Raw genomic sequence first — 24,381 nt, forward strand, 5'->3', positions numbered from 1 at the left:
CTGAATCTAGCTTTGTTTGTATAACTTGAGCACTGATCCAGGCCATCTTTTTTGGAGAAGGTTCACCTGCACCATAGTGGCACGAGTGTGCAATTAGAACTTGTCTGATTAAAAACCGTTGGAACAGGGCTCAGTTTTGAGCTTTTTACTGGTTAATTGGGTAATTTGTTTAAATCAGTTTGCTAATTTTCTATTGTTATATATATAAAAAAATTGCACTTTATTCATCTGCGTTTACTGTATTTGTGTTTCTTCCTACTTTATTTTGCTTTTGCTGCCTGTTCTTAAAAGTACTTAATTGCATTTATTCTGCTGCATTTATTACTGCTTGTTAGTAGCCTGATTAAATAGTAACTGTTATTCTAAGCTTTTGATTTACGCACTTGGGCCTTAGACCAGTTGTTTTACATTAAGAGGGTTTGTGGTCTGCACTGTTGTGGCAGGACAGGTAGCTTCTAAGTTGGGAGTTGCTGACTGAAGGCTTAGTGTCTGTTATTCTAAAAATGTATTAGTTCTGGTTTAAGCATTTGGGCTTTGGGACAGTTATTTTACATTAAGACGGTGTGGTCTGCACTCGTGTGGGAGGAGAGGGTAGATTTTGCCCTTGTGAACTGGGAGTTCTGGTTAGAGGCTTATTGTGCCTGCTTATTTGAACTGTTTCTTTCTGAAATTGGTACACCTTGTTTGCTGTAGCATAGACTAGATTCATACCTGCTGAATCTAGCTCTGTTTGCATGACTTGAGCACTAATCCAGGCCATCTTTTTTGGAGAAGATTCCCCTGCACTGTAGTGGCAGGAGTGTGCAGTTAGAACTTGTCTGATCGAAGACTGCTGGAATGGGGCTCAGTTTTTAGCTCTTATTGGTTAATTTGTTTAAATCAGTTTGCTCATTTGCTACTGTTATTTAAAAAAATACACTTCATGCATCACCATTTCTCTTAGAACTAGTCAGTTTTTTTTTAGTTTTAGCACTCAAATCTGTTTATTTGAACTCAGCACTTGTTCAGTACCCGTTGTAAGCACTAAATAAGCTACTAATTACTACAGAACTCAACTTTCCTCACTTATCTAGAGGAAAACAGTTTTTAGTACTTAATAAATAAGCACCTATCCAGGCATGTCTAAGGGTCAGCTCCCGGTGTTTTCTCCTGTCTACCTGATGAATCTGAGCATCTTGGGGCAATGCAGCAATTGCCTCATGTACACAGACAACCCTCTCCTCCTACCACCCAACACTACAACCTGTGAGAGATGCACTTATATAGCCAAACTAGAAGCAAAGCACTCTTCACCCAAGACTGGCCTAGACAGCCAAGAGGAGAAGGTAAACACTTGCACCACACCACACTCATCACATAGTCCCTCAAAACCTACACCACCAAAACACACACATAGAAACACAAAACACACACCTACATTCGCGGAGGCTCTCAATAAAAATCTGCCCAAGCAACAGAGCCCTCCAAAGCAGAAACGCACGCAACCTCCACTCCCAACACAACCCAAATGACACATAGCCCACAAACTCAGTGTGCCACTCAGCCACAGCCCATAAGACATAACAACATACCCAACACTCTAGTCATAGGTGACTCTATAGTCAGGCACATGGATGTTCCACTCACCAGGCTAACCAAGGAGAAAGTTACTGTCAGCTGCCTGTCAGGTGCCAGGATCTGCCACATAACGCATGCACTCAGGTCACGCCACGACAAGTACAAATATGACTCTGTCATTGTCCATGTTGGTGTGAGTGACCTGAGACATACCTCCCTGGACTACATGAAAAGAGACATGGAGGAGCTCTCAGATCTTGTAGCCCAGGCAGGTATGACCCTAGCCCTGAGTAGCATCCTGCCAACACCCAGAATGCTACCACAGTACAAGGACAAAATGACTGACTTCAACAATTGGCTAAGCTTCTGGTGTCATTCTTAGGGGATCCAGTATCTGTCTGCCTGGGATGACATGATCGACAGACCACGATGCTTTGCCAGAGATGGCCTGCACCTATCGCCCTTGGGATTCCGGATACTGGCTAAGGCTCTTGCCACCCCTGTATTGCCTTTTTTAGGCAAGGTTCAAATGACAAATTCACCACTGTAACAGGTACAAGCAAGCAAAATTTGAGGGTAATGCTACTTAATGCCAGAAGTCTATACCTCAAAATGCACTCACTCGAGGCACTCCTTAAAATGGAGAACAATGACATCTGTGCAGTGTCAGAGACCTGGTTCAAGGCTCCAGAGAGCACCCCTGCATTACCAGGCTATAATTCATACCACACCTTTCGGCCACGTAACCTGGACCGAAACACTAAAGGCAGAGGCGTGTCCATATTCATTAAGGATAACCTTATCTCCAGGCTAGTTGCTCAGCATAATGCATCCGAGATTATCCAAGTGCAACTAACTCTGGGCAAGACCGCAATCCAAATTGTAGCTTGCTACAGATCCCCCACCATGTCCCAGGATTCCCACTCCTCATTTCTTGATACACTGGATAATGGGCGATTTCAACTACCCCACCATTAACTGAGAAAACTACTCATGTATCAACTCTTTTGCTCAACGTTTTCTGGAATTCATAAATTCCAACACCTTGGATCAACTTATCCACACCCCCACCAGGAGCAGCAATATCCTAGACCTGGTCATTACCAACATGGGTGACTGGTGTTCCACACCAAACGTCAGTTGCTCATTGGTCAGATCCGACCACAAGCTAATCAACCTAGACATCCACATCCTGTGCCCACCCCCCATTAGGGAAACTACTGTAAAAAATTTCTCCAAAGCCAACTTCACGCTTCTTAAGACAGAAGTGGCAAACTTCACGACACCCATGCAGACAGAAATAGAGGTATGACTGCTGAATCCTACACAATTGCACTTTATAAGCACTTACACGAGTGCATGGATTGTGCTATCCCTAACAGAACCAAGATGCTATCCTCCAAAAAAATGAAGCCAATCTGGTGGTCCCCTGCCATAAACAAACTCTACAACAGAAGAAAAAACTGTTACAAAAAAGAGTAAAATCCCATGATTGGAGGAACTTCCCTGGTCAGCCTCAGTAAGAAGCTGAGATCCCTCATAAAATCCTCCAAAGCTAGTTACAAAAACAAAATTGCCACTGATTCTAAAGACAACCACAAAGCATTCTATACCTATGTTAAGAATGTCAATGGCAACACTCAGATCTGCTCTGATTTACAGCACAATGGCACTAAATATACAGAACCAACTGATATTGCCAACATCCTAGCAGATAGGTTCAATGCTAACTTTACCCCCCCTCTCACCCCCTAAAGGGCCCATCTCTATAAAGAAAGAATGCAAAGTTCCTGTAATCACGGCTGCACAAGTAAAAAAACACACTCTCCAAAGCCAAGAACACAGCATCCATGGGACCTGACAACATCCCAGGATGTGTTCTACACGTGCCATGTTCAGTCATAGCATCACATCAGGCTTTGTGCCCACTGAATGGTGCACAGTGACGGTTATCCCATTCCACAAAGGGGGACCCACCATGGACCATGGGAACTATAGCCCCATTAGCCTGACGAGCCTGGTCTGCAAGGCCATGGAACATATCGTCATGGAACTTATAAACAAAGACATTGGTAATCTCCAAACTCTGGACCCCACCCTGTTCGGGTTTGTAAAAGGCAGATCATGTCTCCTAAACCTGATAGACTTCTTTGAAGCAGTCACCAAAGCTGTAGACGAGGGTAAGGTGGCTCACACAACCTATCTAGATCTTGCCAAGGCTTTTGACACCATCCCCCACTCTGGAATTATAGATAAACTCAATAAACTAGGTATAAATCTCTGTCACAAGATGGGTTGCCAATTGGCTCACTGAAACAACCCACACTGTGAAAGTAGCAGACTCCAAATCTGACTTCAGACCAGTGACAAGTGGAGTACCACAGGGTTCAGTCCTGGGTCCTCTCCTATTTGGTATCTACTTCTCTGAAGTACAGGCTAACACAGAAGGTCTTTGACTAACGAAGCTCGCAGATGACTGTGCAAACTAGGAGCCATAACTGAAACTCCTAATGATGTGGACATCCAACAAAAGGGCCTCACTGAGACAGATGCCTGGTGTCAAAGCCATGGCCTCAAGCTCAATGCCAAAAAGTGCATTGTCATCTCCTTTGGTAAAAACTCTGTACCCATGAACTACCACATAAGCGGTAGTAAACTTAATACCGAAAGTGTGATGAGATCTTTGGACACAGGTGGACAGTAGTCTCTCCTTTGATAATCACATCGCCACATTAGTCAGGAAATCCTTCTACATAGCACACCTCATCACCAAAGGTTTCTCATGCAGGAAAAAAGAGGTCATTATTCCCCTCTACTCGTCACTCATTAGACCCATTATAGAGTATACGCCCCTTTTGGTACATACCTCACAAGACATCTACAACAACTGGAAAGGCCGCAGAAATATCTCACAAAGAGGATTACTGGCCTCAACAGATGCCGTATGCAAACCGTCTCAAAAATCTCCAGCTTTACTCCGTTGCATATCGCCTACTCAGAGGCGATCTCTGCCTAACATACAAAGCTATGTTAAACCCAGAGCTGTTGGACATGCTCCACTTAAAGAAATCCTATTCTCTCCGAGCTACATGCTCTAGGGACTTAAACCTTGTCACCACAATAAACAGAACATGCTGGAGTGATAGATTCCTGTCCCAGAGACTTCCCATACTCCGGAACAAACTGCCGATGTATATCAAACAGAGCTCCTCATTAGCACTCTTCAAGAAAAATCTTGATGATTGGATGGGAAATAGGAAATTCACCCCGGGGATCACTTCTGTGGCTCTGCTCGACAGTGGCACAGGAAAATAATTTACTTGGGTGGCGAAAGCCAGCGTACCTTTTTGGCTAGGCTTATATAGGCCCTAGGGCCAATAGCCTAGTACCTAGCTATGAACTTATGATGTACAGTACACTGACGAGCATCAGGAATTTTACGTTAACGGAGCAGTGCCCCAGGCAGCCCAGTAGCTACATTACATGCCTCCCTGCACGGAGCGCTTTTCAGCGCTCCAGTTTTAGTAAAAAAAAAAAAAAGTTTTGCAAACATCTACGATGCAGGAAAGACCTGCTATAGTGTAGACCATTGCTACATAGTACATAATACTGCAGATGTGCAACTAGTTACAGCAAAAGATCAGCACCATACATCTCAGAGCTTTTAGAGCAAGAAATCTTGACAAAGCCATTCGTAAGAATGTGACGAAGGTCCAAAATAGGAACACTTTTTAAATAGTGCTCTTACAAACTGCGAAAGTTGATAGAATAACAGGTTTTGCATTAGCATGAATTGTTTGAAGGGTATCGCATCTGCTACTAAACATCTGTCATTATTCTTTAAATACAGTCATTAATGGTTTGCCTGTGATTTGCCAGAAAAATCACAATGTTAGTAAAATAAGGACACAAAATATTAGGCAAAACTCTGGGCATTCTGCAAAATACTTGTCAGTTGAAAACTATGACCGGTATGTTAAAGTTTGCACTTACTGATGAAATTATTCAATCTGCCTAAATACTTCTGTGATGATTGGGTAGAGATGGGCGAAGGCTGCCAGCCTATCAGATAGAATTTGATATATAATTCTGGCATTTGTAAATAAATGTAAAGTACAGGCATGTTTCTTGAGTGTAAATAATACTGTGAAATGTGGAACTGCAAATTATGTGACAACATTGCACTCTACTAGCCCAGTGAAGCATGTTGTACCCTTTCATGTTAGAATTTGGCTCCAGGGTGGCAGGATGAAGATTTCATGCCCATTGTTTTAAGGCTAAAGTTTATGACTAGAATTTAGATGTGGAAGATGCTTTATTGCTCTGGTTTCTGCTAGCATATACATGTGAAATGTCTTATATTGTTGTAAGTTTCTGAGGAGGTGTTAGATTGCTAAACAATGCAGTTTGTGACCTGAGAACTCAGACCAGGTGTTAAGATGATGCAGTATGAATACTGGGAAAACCTAAGTGTCAAAAATGATGTAATTTGGGAAGGGCCTTAGAGGCATGTTTGTTAGTAATGTTTAAATACTATTTCTCAGAAGAGACTGAAAGCATTTTGACTTTGGACATCTAACTCATCAGCACTCTGCCTTATGCTCACATGTAAGTTTTAGCACTGTGATTTCTTATAGGAATAGTTAAAGCTAGTAAAGATTAATTAGGCATTTTTCTTTGAAATCAGACCTGTCTTACTGTATTATTTTAAGTTTCTGTGTGATCTGTGAACTCTTAGATATCTCTGTGGTGTAGTAGTTTTGTCTTGTGTTTTAATTATTTATTATTAAATATTTTTTAAAACCTTCTACCTTTGGCTGATTTGTGTAGAGATCAGCTCTAGAGTACATTTCATATTTATAGAGGTTATTGTAATAGGCCACTCTAAAGTAAGCCTTGACTGTTCGTCATACTACCATTGGATAATAATATTGCACAGTAATAAATGGACACCCTTTTAAGGGCCTTTTAGTATCTGATATTATTAACTGGGTGGTGGCAGTAATTACTACCGTATAGTCTGGGTAAAGGGGCACAGTTGGAGAATCTGTGTCAGCCTTTCCCAGGAGTGTCTGTGAAGTTGTATAAATACTTATCTCAAAGTGTGTGTGTGTTGTGCCAGCTACTTGGCAGGGGCACAAAGCACTGGTTGGACAGAGAGGGTACTGGAGGTTTTAGCTTGCCCAGTTAGGCTGAGACCTGGACCCTATAGCTGTACCAGTGGGGAGTCTTATTGGGGACCTGGTGTACAAGGGGGCAACCAGCCCCAGACTGACTGTGATCTCTGTGTGCACTTAAGGGAAATTGTACTGTACTGTGTGTATTAGTTATTCTTTCCTCTTCTAGGAGACGACATCCCTGGTGTTAGTGGTGAGGATTGAGGCTCCTTGATTGCTGGGCCAGGGCATGGTCGTCACAACTTCCATAAAAAGAAGGGATCGGAACCAAAGAAGTGTTGTGCTCTTTTTCCCAAGGGAAGGAAAATAGTCCTGGGAAAGGTTGTATTTAAACAGCTGAAGGTAGGGAAGTGGGTGTGTATGCTAACGTCACACTGAGTGTAGTACTACAATAGCCAGACAGAGCGGGACGCTCCTGAAGTAAAAAGAGCAAAATTGGTAAAAAAAAAAAATAAGGGGAAAGGTGCAGAAAGAATGACACCGATGCATTTTAAACTACGTAAAGTATGCACTGGTGGAAAAAAATAACAAAGTGTTCTGGAAGTTGCATGTTTGACACACTCCCTTTAAGTGATACAAGGTAGTCTAGATTCCATAAGAATGAGTCTAACCTATGCTAAGTGCAGAGGTGTTTGAAATTTAAAGTGCCTAAAATCAGAGTACAACAGCAAAAACAGTATAAAGCAGCAATTCAGTAGAACAATGTTCTCAATGTAATCAGGATACTAACAAGCAGTAATAAAAGAAGCAGTATAAATGCAATTGAACACTTTTAAGAAAAGTATTAAAGTAGGAAAAGGCACAGTACAAGTGCAGTAAAACACAGTTAAAGCAGCTGAATAGTGTAAAATTTGTTTTTTTTTCGAGGTTCAGAGCTAAGGAGTGGGCCTTCCCAAACAGTCTTACTGTACTCAGTAGAAAGAACTGATGCAATGGGACTGGGAGGAGTATCCAATAACAAATGTATAATAAAAGGCAGGCAAAGCCAAAGCCACCAAGTTGTAAGAAAACAACAACAGTAAAGCGTGTGGGAGGGAAAATGAAATGGAGCCAGCAAGAGTTTAGTGTTCACAGATGAAACAGAAACCAGTTTAACACACAAATTTTGCAACACTAAGCAAAGAATTATTAAGTATCACTGAAACAGTTATAGCAAGTGCAAAAAATATACTTGCATCAGCTTTGCATGTCAGATGGTGTTAGAAGTAATCCAAGCCAGACAACAAGAAAAGAGCTCTTGAATATTGAGGATAACACAGAGGAGTGCAGCACCCCCTTATATTGCACTGCGGTTTCATCAGTACATTTTACATGGTGCTACATGGTGCAGGAGTAAAACCCACAGCCTTTATACCAAAGACAAGTATGCTAGCTGTTCCATGCTAACACCGCTTACAAATTTTATAGCACAAACACAAACGGCCATTTGCCAAACAAAACAGTTGCACATTGAAAACAGACTTGGCATGAGCAACAGTAAGCTTCTTTTTCTTGAAGCTTACAGTCATTGAAATTGCATTCAAGTTTACATTCATTGAAAATGCACTGAAGCTAGGCTTCATTGAAACTGCTTAAAATTCACGTTCATTGAAAATGCACTTGGCCATAGCATATTGTGCACCTTAGTCCCTGGGCTGTTTTCAAACAACGGGCCTCCTGCATACATTTTTAGGACCATGCATAAATGCATGTGTTATTTGACTAACCTTCCCAATGTAATGTATTTCTAGTGAAATACAGCAACATTTATTAGAATGTATTTTAAATTTGTAGTTTTGAGCATTTTTTTCCCATTAAGCTGTGAAACAAAATTTATGAAGCAATGAATGACAAAAGTACCCATTTCAGAACATTTCAACAAACTCTAATGGCTAAGTGTATCCAAAGGGTCTGTTAGTTGCTGTACAGAATTAAGGCTGTTGTCCCCCTGTAACCAAGTTACAGGGTCTGGCCTGAGCAAGATAATTAACTAACTAGCCCTCTTTAACTAGAACATTTCATATACACACATGCATTCATAATGCTGCTACTACAAAATCAGTCAGTAAGGTGTTTGTACCTATTTGCTACAGTGCTTCTTCAAACCAAGTATTTTGGAAATAGAAATCAAATTGTGCATGTTGCTCTTACTTTTACTCTTTCTGTGTTGTAAATACATGCGTTGTAAAATGGGCGCACAAAAGCAGATGCTGAGAGACGAGAGAAAGATGCAGATATAGTTGTAAAAAGTAATGTAGGGAAAACTTAACTTTTAATGTTTTTTTTTTTTTTTTTTTTTAATTAAATTAATGTTGTGGCTGCAGTTGCCTGGGTCACCTAGTGCTGATTTCAGCTGTGTTTCTGCAACAATATTACCAATTTCCTAAGGGTCAGAGAAAGAGGTAACATTAAAGATAATCTATATACAAAATTATTGGTTACTTCTAAGCATACTAATTTAGCTGAAAAATGCCTCATGGTTGTCTTTTGAAATTTTTGCAACTCTGAGTTCATATTCAGCTTTGTGGTAAGTTTGGGGAATCAGTTGGCATAATGGTTAAGGTGTTCACCTCCCATGCACAAGGCACCAAGTTTGATTACGACCTCCAGCCAGTACCTGTATGAAGTTTGCATGTTCTTCTCGGATCTCTGTGGGGGTTTCTCCTACCTTCCAAAAATATGCTGCGTGTTTCCACCTCAGACTCATGCAAGAATGGAGCTGTGGGCACAGACTCCAGATGTGGGAAGAGTTGTATGGACCAACTGCTTTGCGCATTAACTGTCATGCACAGTATCTTCAAGATAGGAGAACATGGATCACAGTTGGTCATTAACTGTGGTGCCCAGAATCCTCAGGATAGCAGAACATGGATCACAGATTGCATGCTGTGTCAGGTCTAGCCAATCGACTGTGTAAAAACTAGCTCTAGGTTATTCAGTCATGTTAATTAATGTTATCAAATGGGCATGGGAATTTGCCAGTTATAAGTGGGTTGAAGACCTGTCCTACTTTGACCTATGCCAGGAACCATACTAATGGCAGGAGAGGGGTGTATGTGCCCCTATTGGCCAGTATGTTCTCTCCATAAAGCCCTGGGTCAATAAGCAGCTGGCTATCTGTTGTTCAGTTGTGCAGCTTGGGTTACCTGGGATTGCTCCGCTGAGCGAAAGCTTGACAGAAAAGCAATCAACCTGGACTAAAAATTCCAGATTCACTGACACCATGCAGCTTGGAAGTGGATGACATGATGGTACAAAGGGGGCTGGACATCCTATGTATCTAGGAAACTAGATGGTAGGACAGTGCAGCAAAGCCACTTGGCTTGGGCTCCAAAGTCTACTACACAGAAGTAGGAAAAACTAGAAATGGTATGGGAATTGTGGTGAGGGAGAGGCTTCATAAGACAGGGATGTTATGAGAATTAGTGACAGACTCATGGCAATCAGGTTACAGTGTACAGAAAGGGCACTATTAGTCTCAGCATATGCCTAATAGCAGCATTGTGATAGTGAGGAAAAGAGTGCATTCATACAGCAGTTGCAGGACCTACTAGATAAAACAGGGTAACATGAGTTTGGTACTGATAGTGTAATCTGAATGCACATAACAGGATATGAGGACCTCCTGGGTCCACATAGGTTGGATAACAGGAATAAAGGAGGAAAGGCTATTCTAAATTTCTGCCTGGCAAATGGCTTGACGATGTCCAACACATGGTTCAGCAAGAGATGCAATCACAATGTCACACATAAGAGTGTCCAATGTGCAACTCAGGGAGACTTCCTTCTAGTAAGAAAAGTATATTGGGGTAGAATCGGTGATTGCAGTCATTGAAACAGTCAGCCTACAACATAAATCACTGGTTGTCATAATCATCCTCAAGCAGTGGTCAGAGAAGGCTGTAAGGTCAACATAGAATAGGCTGAAGATCTGTAGGTTGAGTGCAGAGAAAGCACAGGAGTTCAAGAAATTACTCAGGGCGGTATCACCTCATGAGAAAGAGGAAATAAGTGAAGCTGAAGAACAATGGCTGAACCTCAAAACAGCATATGTGAGGACTACATAACAAGTGTGTAGCCGAGACAAGTATGGCAATAAGGTACATAAGGAAAGCTGGTGGTGGAATGCAGAAGTGCAGGAGGTCATCAAAAGAAAGAAGGAGTGCAGGAAAAAGTGAGAGATAGAAAAGACAGATCGGGTTAAGAAGAAATACTGGTTGGCTAACAAAGATGCTGAGAGAGGAGTTGCAGTAGCAAAGAACAAGGCATCAGAGACACTCTTCCAGGTTCTGGAAAGTGACTTGATAGATGACACAAAGAAACTCTATCATGTTGCAATGCAAAGACAGAAAGATAAAGAAAATACTCAGACACCTTCATAAGGGATGCCAGCAACAACTTGCTCACCAGTCCACAGGATATCAAAGGCAGATAGAAGGAGATCACAGCAGGTATGATCAAGATGTTGGGAGAGATAGATGAAAAATAGCTCCTGAGGGTACTGATAGCAGTATGGAGAGAAAGAAATATGACAGATGACTGGAGGATACACATATTAGTGTCAATGTATAAGATCAGAGGGGACATTCACAACTGTTGGCAGTATAGACATATTCAGCTCCTGTCACACTGCATGAAAGTTCTGGAGAGGGTGATAGATAAATATGCAGACTAGTAGAAATTAAGATGAGAGATGAGCTGTTCAGATTCAGATCAGGATGAATCACAACAGCTGCGATATCTGCAGTGAGACAGATAGCTGAGGAGAAGCTAGAGATGAGGAAAGAACCCAACTTGGGCATTCCTAGACTTGGAGAAAGTATATGACAAGGTCCCAAGAAAGCTGATTTGGACAATCCTGCCATAGCTCAAAGTAACAAACACTGGAAGAATTAGTGCAGGTTATCTACAAGGTCTGGTGGCTCAAGTACAAACAATGCTCTGTCTCACATTGGGGTTTCAGGTGGGAATGGGTGTGCACCAAATTTCAGCTTTAAGCCCACTGTTCATGCTGGTGATTGACTACAACAGCATCAGGAACAGGTTGTAGGGGACAGATCAACAAAGTTGCTGTCTGCAGACGATGTGGCATATAAGGCAAATTCTGATAAAGAACTTCAGCAGAGAATATAGGAATGAAATGCAAGACTGAAGGTATATGGGATGAAACTGAGTACAAATAAGACAATTGTAATGGTAACGAATGGGGAAATCAAAAAAAGCTGAGAACCGAGATAGAAAAGAATATAGAAGAACAAGTTAACAGCTTCAAGGATCTGGGTGGGATGGTTGAGGAGAAGGGAAGTCTGAATTAGGAGATCAATGCTAGAATCAAAGGGTCTGCAGCCAACTGGCCTAGAGTGTCATTGGTAGTATATGACAGAAGAACGCCAAAGAAGCTGAAAAGTAAGGTATACAAAACAGTGGTTTGACCAGTATTACTGTATGGTACAGAAACCCAGGCAGTAAAGGCAGAGCAGTTGAGGAAGCTAGAGTGATGGAGATGAAGTGCCTGAGACTGGTTGTAGGATGGCACAATGTGGGACAGACAGACAAATGAGAACATCAAAGAAAAAGCCAACGTAGCTCCATTTGCAGCGGAGGTCAAAGAATAGATTTCTGTGGTTTGGGCACATGTACAGAAAAGTAGAAGACAAATCTGGTAAAGAAGATTTGAGAAAGACAGGAAGAAGGCTAGAGGAAATGAGGGCGTCCAGCAAAGAGATGGATGAGTTACATGAGGGAAGATCTATGATAGTCGGGCATTACTGTCAAAGAAAGTAGGAGAATGGCATTGAATCGAGAGAGAGAGGAATTGATGCAACACCCTGACTCCACATAGAAATTGGCAAATGGGTCTGTTGACGTTGATGAGAATTTTACTTATCAGATTTAAATCCCATTTATGGTGATGAAGTGGACATCTGTTAAAGATGGACAGGATATTTTTCTTTTTCTTATAGTTTATGTGGGAGTCCTACCATATAAGTTTAGTTTTAAACTTGCCATTACGCTTAGGTCAGATAGGTACAGATGCCACTATACTTCTAAGAGAGAACAAAATTCAGAGTGGACGGCGACCCAGGATACAAGGTTTGCTGGGGAGCAATGCCATTTGTGATTATCAGTAAGATCAGTAAATATTAAGTACATGGTTTTCAAATAATCCTTGAATGTAGAGGAGTTATTAGGGACTGCAAAGCAGGTTTTTAGGGAGAAGGTCACAGCAAGATGGTTAGATTTGACTAGGAATTGTGTAACAAGAGGACTGATGCACTTGTGGGAAACATTTTTGAACAAGTTATAGTATCATGCATACAATTAAATCCAGTAGTATGCCCTATTTACTTTTATTTGTTTTATTTTGTTCATAGTAAAAAGTTTGATCAGCTTTTCTGACAGAAGCTTTATAGCACTGATAATTTCTAGCTTTTCCTAGTATGAGGTACTAGCAACTGACAAATGTGCAGTATTCTTTTAAAACTAAAATATCATCCTGTAGAAACTTCAGATACAGTTTTGCTATTGTAGAAATCAAAACATTTCTCCCCATTAATTTAGTGTTCATTTCCAACATGGACCCCTCACCGGGAAAAATCCGAAAGACAAACAACTTATGTGTAACTGTTGTGGTGGTCCCAGCTGCTCCTAGTAAGTGAAAGTATTAGTTGCCCATTCTCCAGTATCACATTCTGAAATAAACAGTCCTTCAGAAAGTTCAAGTGCAGTATAGATAAATCATCATAATCCCACTAATCCCTCCCATTAAACCCGGTGTACTGCCTCCCATCCCTACTAACAAGCTACTTACTGCACAGTGTAGTGCCTAGTCTGTCTCCTCAAGCTTTATGTACATCATGATACTTGTATCCAGCATTATCTTTGTGAAGTAATCCAGCTAGCAAAAATTGCAAATGCATTTTATCTTTAAAATAAATACAATTCCTTCTCTATTCACCTCATTTGATTGTTATAGTGCTGAACATACATGTAGTTGCCCAGAGATATACCCAGTCCCCGTTATCAGCTACTTTATTTATTTATTTAGTTAGTTAGTTATTTAATTAATTTATCATTTATTAACCGGGAAAGTCCAACTTGGAACAAAGCCAATTTTCAGCAGAGGCCCAGGGAGAAACACTCTAGACACATCTTTGTAACATGGGAAGAAACCAGAGCACCAGGAAGAAAAGCACACAAATGCAGGGAGGACATGCAGACTTCACACAGAAGGCACCCCAGCCGAGAATCAAACCGGAGAACCTCTTGCTGTGAGGAAACAACGCTATCGCTGCACCACTGCAGACCACTGTCTTGAAATAAGACACCAGTAGTGTCCAGCTTTGAAAGAATTTAAAGCTGTCCATTTTTACATGATGTTTTCTAACACAAATGCATGGAGGACATGCAGACTTCACACAGAAGGCACCCCAGCCGAGAATCGAACCAGAGAACCTCTTGCTGTGAGGAAACAACGCTACCACTGCACCACTGCAGACCACTGTCTTGAAATAAGACACCAGTAGTGTCCAGCTTTGAAAGAATTTAAAGCTGTCCATTTTTATGAAATTGTTTTCTAACTTTTTCTCTCAGGCCATCTAAAGACCTGCTCTCTCTAATGCTTACCTCCTGCATTTATCATTCAGTAGTGAATGGTCTTGTCTTAAGCAGATGGGTTGTCACCCTTTAGATACTGAACATAAACTGAGGAAAGCTCCATAGTGCACTTTGGGATTTTGTAACTCATGTTTCTTTGAAAATATGAAATAGTCATCACTTGATTGTTAATATTCTGGACACAGATATTTCAGTTTGCAGTCTGTGAATCTCCACGTCTTGAACTATAACAATGTCTAATTCTATTCCAAATTTTTTTTTTCCCAAGGACTGCATAGCTTTAAGAAACAGACTTATACCATGACAATGTCATAGCTTATAAGGCTTGTTCTGAATATGCTGAAAGCTTGTCCAAACATTTAACAGTTGACAAAACTACGACACTGCATTGCATTTGGAAAATGGTTGCTGATAACTTTATCGGTTTTGGTATTGCTTAGTACCATAGATCTGAGCTTTTATTTAATTAACCACAGTTTCCTGATCACAGTAGTTTTATTTTGTCATTAAATATGCAACTGTGCCATTTATCACCTCAGAAAAAATATTACATTCTAGTGCTGTTGGAGGCATACAGCTGTAGCAATTTGGCTCATATTGTACGTAACTCTGGGTGTAAGCAGTATGGCCCTTCTGTTGTACCCTTCCTTATGTTGCATTTTTGGTGACATCTGAGGGTTTATCACCCCTTTTTTGTTTATTTTTGTTTTGTTTAATCAGTGTACTTTGTTACTTAGAGAATTGGCATTAAGTGCAAAATAACTGAAGTTGTGTTCTGTTCTTCTATCTTCAAGAGTCAAAGGAGTTGTAACTGTAGCCTGTATTTTTTCTATTTTCCGGAGTTAAAGGAGTTGTGACTGTAGCCTCTATACTTAAGTTTGTTCTTTGTACAGTACAAAAGAGTATGCTTTCTTTAAACAATAGCTGCTGAGTGTATGACTCCATAATATGCAGTGTGCTTGTGGGAAGAAAAGTGTTATCAACATGGAAGAAGAAGCAAATTTTCTCTAATGTTCCCTTTGTGAAAAAAATATCTTGTGCTTTACTTAGGTGCATGCTTCTCATCTGACAAAGACTATATTAAAAGTTATAAATGAATTGTTTAAGGATATTATTTTTCAGTATCGGTAAGATGTCAACTTCATTTTTTATTTGTAAAAAAAAAGTTGCACCATAAATTTCCAAAAGTGTTTACTATATTGTTAAAAAGCAAAGGTAATAGAAACTTTGTCTTTTTAATTATATGCAGCAAACTGTTGATACCCCATTGGCAGAGGCATCCACACAGTACCTGCATATCACAGAAGCTGATGAAGATGCTCACGGGACTCAGGCTGCTGTGGCAGCTCTTCAGGATCTGCGGTACAATGCAGACATTGGTAAGTACAGAGCATTTTACTGGAGCATGTCACAAAAGCTGGAGACATGAAAGTTTCTCTTGTGTACATTCAGAATTTAAGAGGAAGTATGTATTTTGGTTGTTCATTTGATAGCTTAGCATGAGTGAAATACTTTGGTTACCTACATAGCTGTATGTGGCAGTGGCCTAGATGTTTCTGTGCAGGTTACTCAGTGTTACTAAGTGATAACAGTGTTAATGATTAATGAGCCAAAGACATTGTGATGATACATGCTCAAGGTGCCAGTTTTGCTGGAATTAATTCACCCCATGAAGGTGAAACCTGAGTAACAAAATATGCCAGGCACGAGTAAATCCTAGCATATCCTAAACCTTGACTGTCTACTCCTGGTATTCTCTCTCTCTGTCTCATATATGAGTCATAGCTGACTCCCACCACAACCCACAGTTTACAGTTTTTGTTCAGAGGGTGGCCCAGTGTTTAAGGTGTTTGCCTTACAAATGCAAGGTGCAGGGTTTGAGTCTCACAAGGGGTAATTGGCTAGGCTTAAAGTGGCTCGCAAGGGCAGTTAGCTTACTACTAATCTATGAACCTATGAACAAGAGAAAAGGAGAAATGGAAGCAGGACATAATGTCTTTCTTCCTTATCACACATGCACACACTCTCAACTATTGATGATTAAGAATTCCCTGATCCACCTACTGCATGTTTTTGAAGTGTGGGAGGAAACTAGAGCACCCAGAGAAAACCTACAACTGCAGCAATACATGCAGACTTTGCACAGAGAGTACTTTACCTGAGAACCAAACTGGAGAACCTCTTCTTGTGAGGTAACAGTGCTACCAGTTGTAACACTGTGCAGCAAAATCTGTAGCTGTTTTCCAGATGGTATTACATGAAATGTATTATTATTAGTAGTAGTAGTAGTAATAGTAGTGGTGATAGTAAGAATAGTGTTCTGCAATTGAAAACAGTGTTTTCATGCATAGTAGAGAGGAGATCACCTTAAAATGCTATAGAATAGACATTTATGTGAGAGGAAATGTAACTCAAACTGGTTACAGATACCCCAGCATTGAATTATTTAGATTTAAATAAGCCAGTTGTGTTGCTGTTTGATACCAGGAATAATGGTATAGGGGCAATTATCATATAAGATACATGACAGCTCAACTATGAGCCAAAAGCATATAAAGGAACACTCCACCTTTGAACAAAAAAAAAATCTATTTTTCTTCACACTATCTTTGTTTTCTCAGCTATGTTAACACCTCAAAATCACTCTGACTGCTTCTTATAGAATTGTAATTTGTTTTCTGCAAAATGCCTGCTAGTGGGGCTTGACATATCAACATGATCTTGTTTTTCTTCAAGTCTTTCTCCTCCCTTTTTCCATTTCAAGTCTGCTTTACATGAGTCTTGATAGACATAAGGAAATAGTGGTGTATTCCCATGCCTTTGACATAATGGGGTAAATGTCAGTCACTGTCATCTTATATACCTTCTGTATGTAACAAGGTTGCTTCTTTGAATGGCCCTCATTTGTGTGTGTCTCAGGGCTTGGTTTATGGTATACAAAGGAGTTATACAGCTAAAACCAAGAACAGCTAAGTTGCAGGCCTTTGTTTAAAGTATCTTTTTGTAGTCCAAGATGAATTGACAGTCCCCTCCACACACACACTGGTAAATGTGTTGATACTTCACAAGATAAAATATTCTCTGTCACAGATATCTTTGATACTACATTTATTTATTGTTTTATTTATTGACATTTGATTACCGGGAAAGTCCGACTGGGTGGAAACCCATTTTCAGCAGAGGCCCTGGGAGAAAAGCTCTGAAATTTACTACAAAACATTTTAAGAACAATAACTTTACAATCTTCAAAAATAAAGCAAAAACATCTACAGTTTAAATAATTATAACAAATTAGACAATTAAAAAAATTGGTTAAGAGTCGATACGACATTCATTTAATTTGTAGAAAAATTAAAGGCGAGTTAATCTAATACAAAGAGGAATTACAATATGAAGTGAGGGAAAAACAGGCTTATGTATTCAGAGAGAAAGTCAGGGAAGAGCATTAGATAGCAGTAAGGAAGTAAGTGAAGAAGGGAGAGTAAGGTGGTATGAAAAGGTACTTGTTCCCATTTAGGGATATAGTTTATCCTGGTTTTGAGCAAGAACAAAGCCAGATTTTAACTAGGAAGTCTTTCAGAGTGGTTTTGAAAGATAGGAGGGAGGGTATAAACCTGATGGATACAGGTATGGAGTTCCAGGCCTTAGCAACCTTGTAAGAGTACAGACAATGCTCAGCAGGTTTGCTAGGTTTGTAGACAGACAGGAGTTTTTGGTCACTGGATTGCAGTGACCAACTGGAAAAGTAGTTGCGTAGATGGATGCTGGATAATTTTATAGGTGGTAAGAAGTTGTGTATATGTTAGTTGATGTGACAGTTTTAACCAATTTAGGCTTTTCAGTGGGTTCTGAAAGGGTTATGTGTTGCAAATTTAGAAACTTTGTTCTAGCATTGTTCAAGTTTTAATTTTTGTGAAGGGTGGAGATTAGTAAGGATTGGATCACAATAAAAAGAGTGAGGAGGAGATAAGTAGTGGTAAGTATAATTTTACTAGCATCGCTAAGAACATTTTTGGCTCTGTAAAGCGTCCCTAGTTTTTGATGAGTTTTTCTTATGCAGTTTTGTGTATGCAGGGCGAATGTAAGATTATCCTCCGCTATCACTCCTAATAGTTTGCTATGAGAAGTGACTTCAGTGGTTGTATTATTAACAGAGGGGACTTTAAATTTTGGGGGGGAGGGTCCATGAGAGAGAGACTGGGGTGAAAAAAGTAGTAGTTTGGTCTTTTTTGGGTTGCCCATGAGTTGTGAGTTACAAAGCCATGTTTCAGTGGCTGTTAAAGCTTCCTGATTAATTTTTTGGAGGTATGCAATGTTGTCAGATGTGCAAATAAGAGTGTAATCATCTAAGTATTGTATTAAGGTGGCCTGTTGTGTGGAAGTATAGAGGGTGTTGGTGAAATTGTTAGAGGAGGGGACCAAGGATAGAGCCTTGTGGTGCACTGGTGGTGAGTGGGAGGTAAAGAGAGAGCAAGGAGTGCCATTTTACTGACTGATACCTATTGAACAGTTAGCTGTTGAACCACAGAAGGGTGGGCTAGGAGACACCTAGTGAGGACATTTAAAGTAAATGTTTGCTGTGACAAACTGCGCTGAAGGCTTTAGACAAGTCTAGAAATGAGGAAGAGACTAGTTTGCCATTATCTCTAGTTTTATTGACAGTATCTGTATATAAGTTAGAAGGGCAGTAACAGTACTATGGGAAGGATGGAAGCCATGTTGTGTAAGGGATAGGAGTTCTTCCTGCAGGAGATAGTCTAGCAATTGTTTTCGAATGCATTTTTCAAATATTTTGGTGATGGGAGATAAGATTGCTGTAGGTCTAAACTTATTAATGTCTGTTGAATTTCCTTCTTTGTGCAAAGAGATAATGTGTGACTTTTTCCAGAGAGAAGGAACATGGAATTCCCAGATTAACCTATTTATAAGGATTGAGACTGGATAGACAATACTATTGGCTGATATTTTTAGGTATTCACTTGGAAGGTCATCAGCTGAAGAAGAACATGGTTTAAGATTGTTTGAGTAGTTTTTTATAGGATGTGGGCACAGGTTTGAAGTTGAAAGTGAATGTGGTGATATGTGGCTGTTGGGCAGGGTTGGGATTAGATGTTGAGGAATCCTTGGTTAGAGATGTTATAGTAGCTATAAAATAAGAATTGAACTGTATTGCAGTTTCAAGTGGTGAGTTATTAGGAGAGGGGTTTGAGTTAAATTTTTGACTGGAATGTAGGATTTCTTTAATGGCTGTCCAAAATATTTAGGGCTATGTTTAGTGTTATTCTGAAAGTTATTATAGTATAGATTTTTGCAGTCATTTATTTGCTTTTTAGTAGGACTGCAAAGCATTTTGAAGTTTAAGATATTGAGGCGTTTTATATTTTTGCCACTCTTTCCATGCTTTTTCTCTGTCCTGCATTAACATTCTACTCTTTTTTGAAAAGCCAAATTGCATTATTTGTTTTCAGTCTCTTCCTTCTAGGGGGTGCAAGGCTGTTTCTGATATTTAGGAAAGTTGTACTGAATTCCATTACAGCATCGCCTAAGTGGAGGATGTGAAGTTACAGTTAATAGATGATAGCGTGGTAGTGAACATTTCTGGGTTAAACTTGGAAAGGTTACGTGTCATTTTATAAATATGCTGTTTACCTGGATGTGTGAGATGCCTAGTTGTATAGATTGGGAGATGATCGCTGAAAGAGTCTGACATTGTACCTGTGGTGGAGTAATTGCTAGGGCCTGATACTAGGAATAGGATGTCTTGCTATAATGTGTGGGGCCATTACTTAGTTGTGTGAAACCATATATATTCATGCTAGATGTAGGGGAGTTTAGTGTATGTCCAACTATTTGACATTCAAATCACTCTGTAATATTTCTTCTTGTGGAAATGTTATGGATATTTACTGTAGGATGTCTTCCAGTCATAGCTCTCAGCTTCTTAGTACAAAAAATCTGGACAAAGATAATTGGGGGGGGGCACAAAAGTTCAAAAATAGGGCCAATTTTTAAATATTGCTCTTATAAACTTAGAAACTTTGTAGAATAAAAGGTCTTGTATTATCATGTATTTTTGGAAGGATATGAAGGCAGAAACTCACATGTCCATCATTACTTAGGGAATTCAATCCCCACTGATTTGCCACAAAAATCTAGAAAACCACAAATTTTATGAGGAACAGACCAAAAATATGAGGGAAAAATCTGGACATTCTTTGAAAATATGGACAGTTGAAAGGTATGCTTCAAATATAGCTGTATTGTCACCAGGAGGGATATAAAGGACACTAATTCATATTTGTTTATAATTGTTTATTTTGAGGAAAGCAATAAGAAACTCTGCTAAACTGAATTTTGGTGTTGGTTTGCTGTAAGAGGAAATCTGGTAGGTACTGGGAAATATTAAAGCAATGCCACCAGCTTTTCTCTTTATACGGTTATTATGAGTGATATTATAGCCATGAGGTATAACTTTGGAGTCGTTTATGCTGGGTTTAAGCCAAGTTTCCGTTACAGAGAGAACATGAGGCTTATGTTGGGTAATCCAAGGATGTAGTTCAGCAGTTTTATTTCTTATACTTCTAACATTTATTGCAGTAAACATTAGATCACTAGGGTTGGGGGCCTGCTGTTGTTGGGTTATAGAAGTGTGTGGGAGAGAATTATCTTTGTTTTCATTGTGATAGATGGTGCCAGGATTAGGGTGTATTTCTCCTCCTGGAAGGATTTTATGCAAACTTGTTTTTTGTAGAGGATTCTTGCACTTAATTTTGTTTTGGTTTGAGGTGAAGTGCAATTAATCAGCCCATGTTTGGACTAAAGGTGAGGGGCTGTATTAAATATGTTTGGTGCAAAATGTGGAGAGTGTATAGAGGAAGTATGGATAGGTGGTTGGGACAGAGTTGGAGAGATATTGCGATAAATTATTGAGTCATGGTTTGATGAAAGATGGCACAGGAGGAGAAGAATAGAGGATAAGTTGAAGAGTAGCATAATTAAGTACAGGAATCTGTATTGTATAGATGTCAGGTAGTGAGGAAGTAGCAGTGAAGAAGGAAACAAGAAGTTGCAGGACAGTAGGAGAATCAGTGATGGTGGGTTGTAAAAGCTGAAACAGGATAGGTAAGGAGAGAAGTATTTTCTATAACAGAAGAGATGTTAGCTGTCCTGGTATCTTCTCTGGAATGTAAGGAATAGAGGGATATTAAAGGCTAGAGTATAATGATGTAGTCAAAATAAGAAGAAATGAGGGTTACTTGCGAATAGAAAAAGATACAATGTGGAATAGATAGGTGCTATTAGGGAGGGAGAAAAGAAGTTTGGAATGAGGTTAAAAATTAAATAGAGATAGGGAAGTAAGAAACAAGCAACAGAAGTGTATGTATAGAGGTAGTAAGGTAATTTAGTGAGGGCTTTGTAATAAGAATCACAAGTGAAATATGTATGTGGGAAGTATAATACTAGAGCAAGAGGTGGTAGTGGAGTGTAGTGAGGCTAAGAGTAGCTGGCTTCCCACCTTCCGGTCAATTTATAACCACGAGCAATCAGTTTATTGCCAGAGCAAAGCAATTAAAAAAGAGATGCAAGTAAAACAGGTTGTCATTTCCCGAGAATAAATATCTGGCAAATGCAGCATAGTCTACTGGTCAAGCTATGGGAACAGTGCCCAACTTAGTAAGTGGTCCTTAGAGTGCATGGACTATTTCACATAGACTTTCAATCTCAGAACAGGCATATATGTAACTGATTAAAGTTAATGTGCAGCAAGGTTCTATATGATAAATATGCTTACATTAAACAATGCCAAAATTCTCAGTAAACATGTAGGTTTTGGAACTTGTGGCAGACCCCCTGCCAATATCAAGGTCAAATGTAGTGACTGCAGCTATTAAACAATGCCAAAATTCTCAGTAAACGTGTAGGTATAGGGCCTTGTGGCAGAACTCCTGCAATATTGAGGTCATCTTAAAATGCAAAGCAGTGTAAATAAATTAAATGTAAAAGCTTAGCATTTCTATACTGTGAAGTTGCTTATGTAAATTTAATCAAAAGAGGTGACAACTGCCTTTGAATCACTGACTGATCTAATTGCAGTGCTTTGCTATGAAAGGCATGGTTACATTAGTAATGGGTGTGAATCAGCGCAAGTTCTCTTCCTCTCTGAAGTGAAGACAATGGGAAACAGTTTCACACCTCTCTGTCTTTTTTTTTTGTTGTGTTTTTTGTTACATCAACCTGGACTCCTGAAATCAGTAGGACTAATTACCAATATAAGATTGCCAGCTTTACCTGACTACAAATTTCTCTGTCCATGGTCTGTCATGGAGGACAAATTCCTCTGCAAAGTATGTTAGAAGTTAAGCTTACAAAAGTGGGTGGCATAGGTGGCATTTCACTTCCTTTGATTCCAAGGCAAGGAAATGAAAGCTTTATAAAATACAAGTAGTTTTTCTGGTATCTATGCAATACTGAAACCATAATGTAGGGAGAAAAGCATCCCAAGACTTGAGTTAAACTGCAGGAGAAGGTGTAGTTTTCCTTTAAAGATGTCAAAAAGGAGATATGCTTAGAAATAAAGGGGTCTGGTTGCAATAATGTATGGATGTGAAAAATTCCATGACTATGTTTGTGTTAAAAAGTTCAGGTGGAAACATACCAAAAACATTTGCAAAGCATATGCAAAAGTCTTTGCACAAGGCACCTCCAGGATAACAGAGAATAAGTGTGATATGAAAATGCTACACAGACCAGCCAAGGAATCAGTTTTGTAGACATATTGAGTTGAGCATACCTACCAATGAAACATGAGGAGTTGCTTTGCTGTTTTTTATCTGAAATACCTTCTCTTGCTTATCTTGAACAAGCTTAAACAGTTTTTTTTTAACTGTTTGTTGCATTATATATTATCTGCACTTAAAGTTTCATTTAGTCGAAATTGGTCGAAAGTTGTTTGTTTGTTAAATTTAACTGTTGAGGCTGCCCACTAAAGTGTGCTAGCCTGTGTAACTGATTTATTACTGTTTCCTGCATATCTGTGTGCTATCTATCTCAAAAACAAAAAAAACAAAAAAATATCCTTGTTTTCCCGCCTCTCCTCGACTAGTTTAGACCAGTATACAGGCTTTGCTGTATTCTGGGCTGTGGTGTAGTTCCTGTGCTGTCCATTGCCTTACTTGGATAGAAGGAAGTTTCTTTGCTCACCAGTGGGAGTGGGGAGCCTTGAGCAGCCTATCTGTCCCTGAAGGAGTGACCTCAGCACAAGAGCTTGTAGTGATTGGTTGTTTTGGACCATTTCTAGCTCTTTTGAAGTTCCCTGTTTAAAATCCGCGTATGCACGGCTTTACGCATTTGTGCGCATAGCGCCGGTTAAACAAGGTTAAACTTTTTCTGGCTCCGCCAAGCCTGCTCTTCAAATTTTCCCTTAAGAAAGCTCTACTCTTATAATAATCAGTCTAATCGCTTTATTATAAGCCTAGCACTTGTTCTCAAAACCTCTCTTCTAAGTAAGCACTCCCTAACTAAAGTAAGCACTACATCCACCTACCTTCCCTGTGAGTACCCACTTCCCTTAAAGGCACAGCACTCCCTTATAATATTCTAGCATGTCGAGTGGTAGATTACTAGCATCCTCTCCGGTTCAGCTGGTTAATCTGGGAATCTTGAGACAATGCTACAATTGTCTCATGTACACAGACAACCCTCTCCTCCTCCCAACAAACACAAATACATGCGAGAGATGCAACTATATAGCCAAACTGGAGGCTGAACTCTCTCAACTCAGGACTGGCAAGACCAGACAGGAAGAGAAGGTAACCACACACACACCAAACCCAGTCCCACATAGACCTACCACAACTGCAAACCAAACACATAATAACACAAAGACATACTCGGAGGCTCTAACAAAAACTTACCAAAACAACAGAGGCTCCCAAAGCAGACACCCAAAAATCCACCACCTCAAAACATAACACATGCAACACATACTTCAATAAATCAGTGTGTCAAACAATCACAGCCCTTAAGGCCAATCACCATGCCTGATACACTA

General features: G+C 39.8%; 1 protein-coding gene across 1 annotated transcript in view; it reads left to right on the forward strand.

Moving 5' to 3' along the window:
* ZFAT (zinc finger and AT-hook domain containing) overlaps nt 1-24,381 on the forward strand; it is a 1,471,085-nt gene that overhangs the window by 1,139,348 nt on the left and 307,356 nt on the right. Inside the window, exon 14 of the mRNA XM_044067201.1 lies at nt 15,580-15,709. Coding sequence (XP_043923136.1) covers nt 15,580-15,709 — 130 coding nt within the window. The remainder of the gene's footprint in view (nt 1-15,579; nt 15,710-24,381) is intronic.

The sequence above is a fragment of the Protopterus annectens genome, chromosome 3.part1 (genome assembly GCF_019279795.1).
Source record: "Protopterus annectens isolate FY-2018-M chromosome 3.part1, PAN1.0, whole genome shotgun sequence".
NCBI classification, from domain to species: domain Eukaryota; kingdom Metazoa; phylum Chordata; order Ceratodontiformes; family Protopteridae; genus Protopterus; species Protopterus annectens.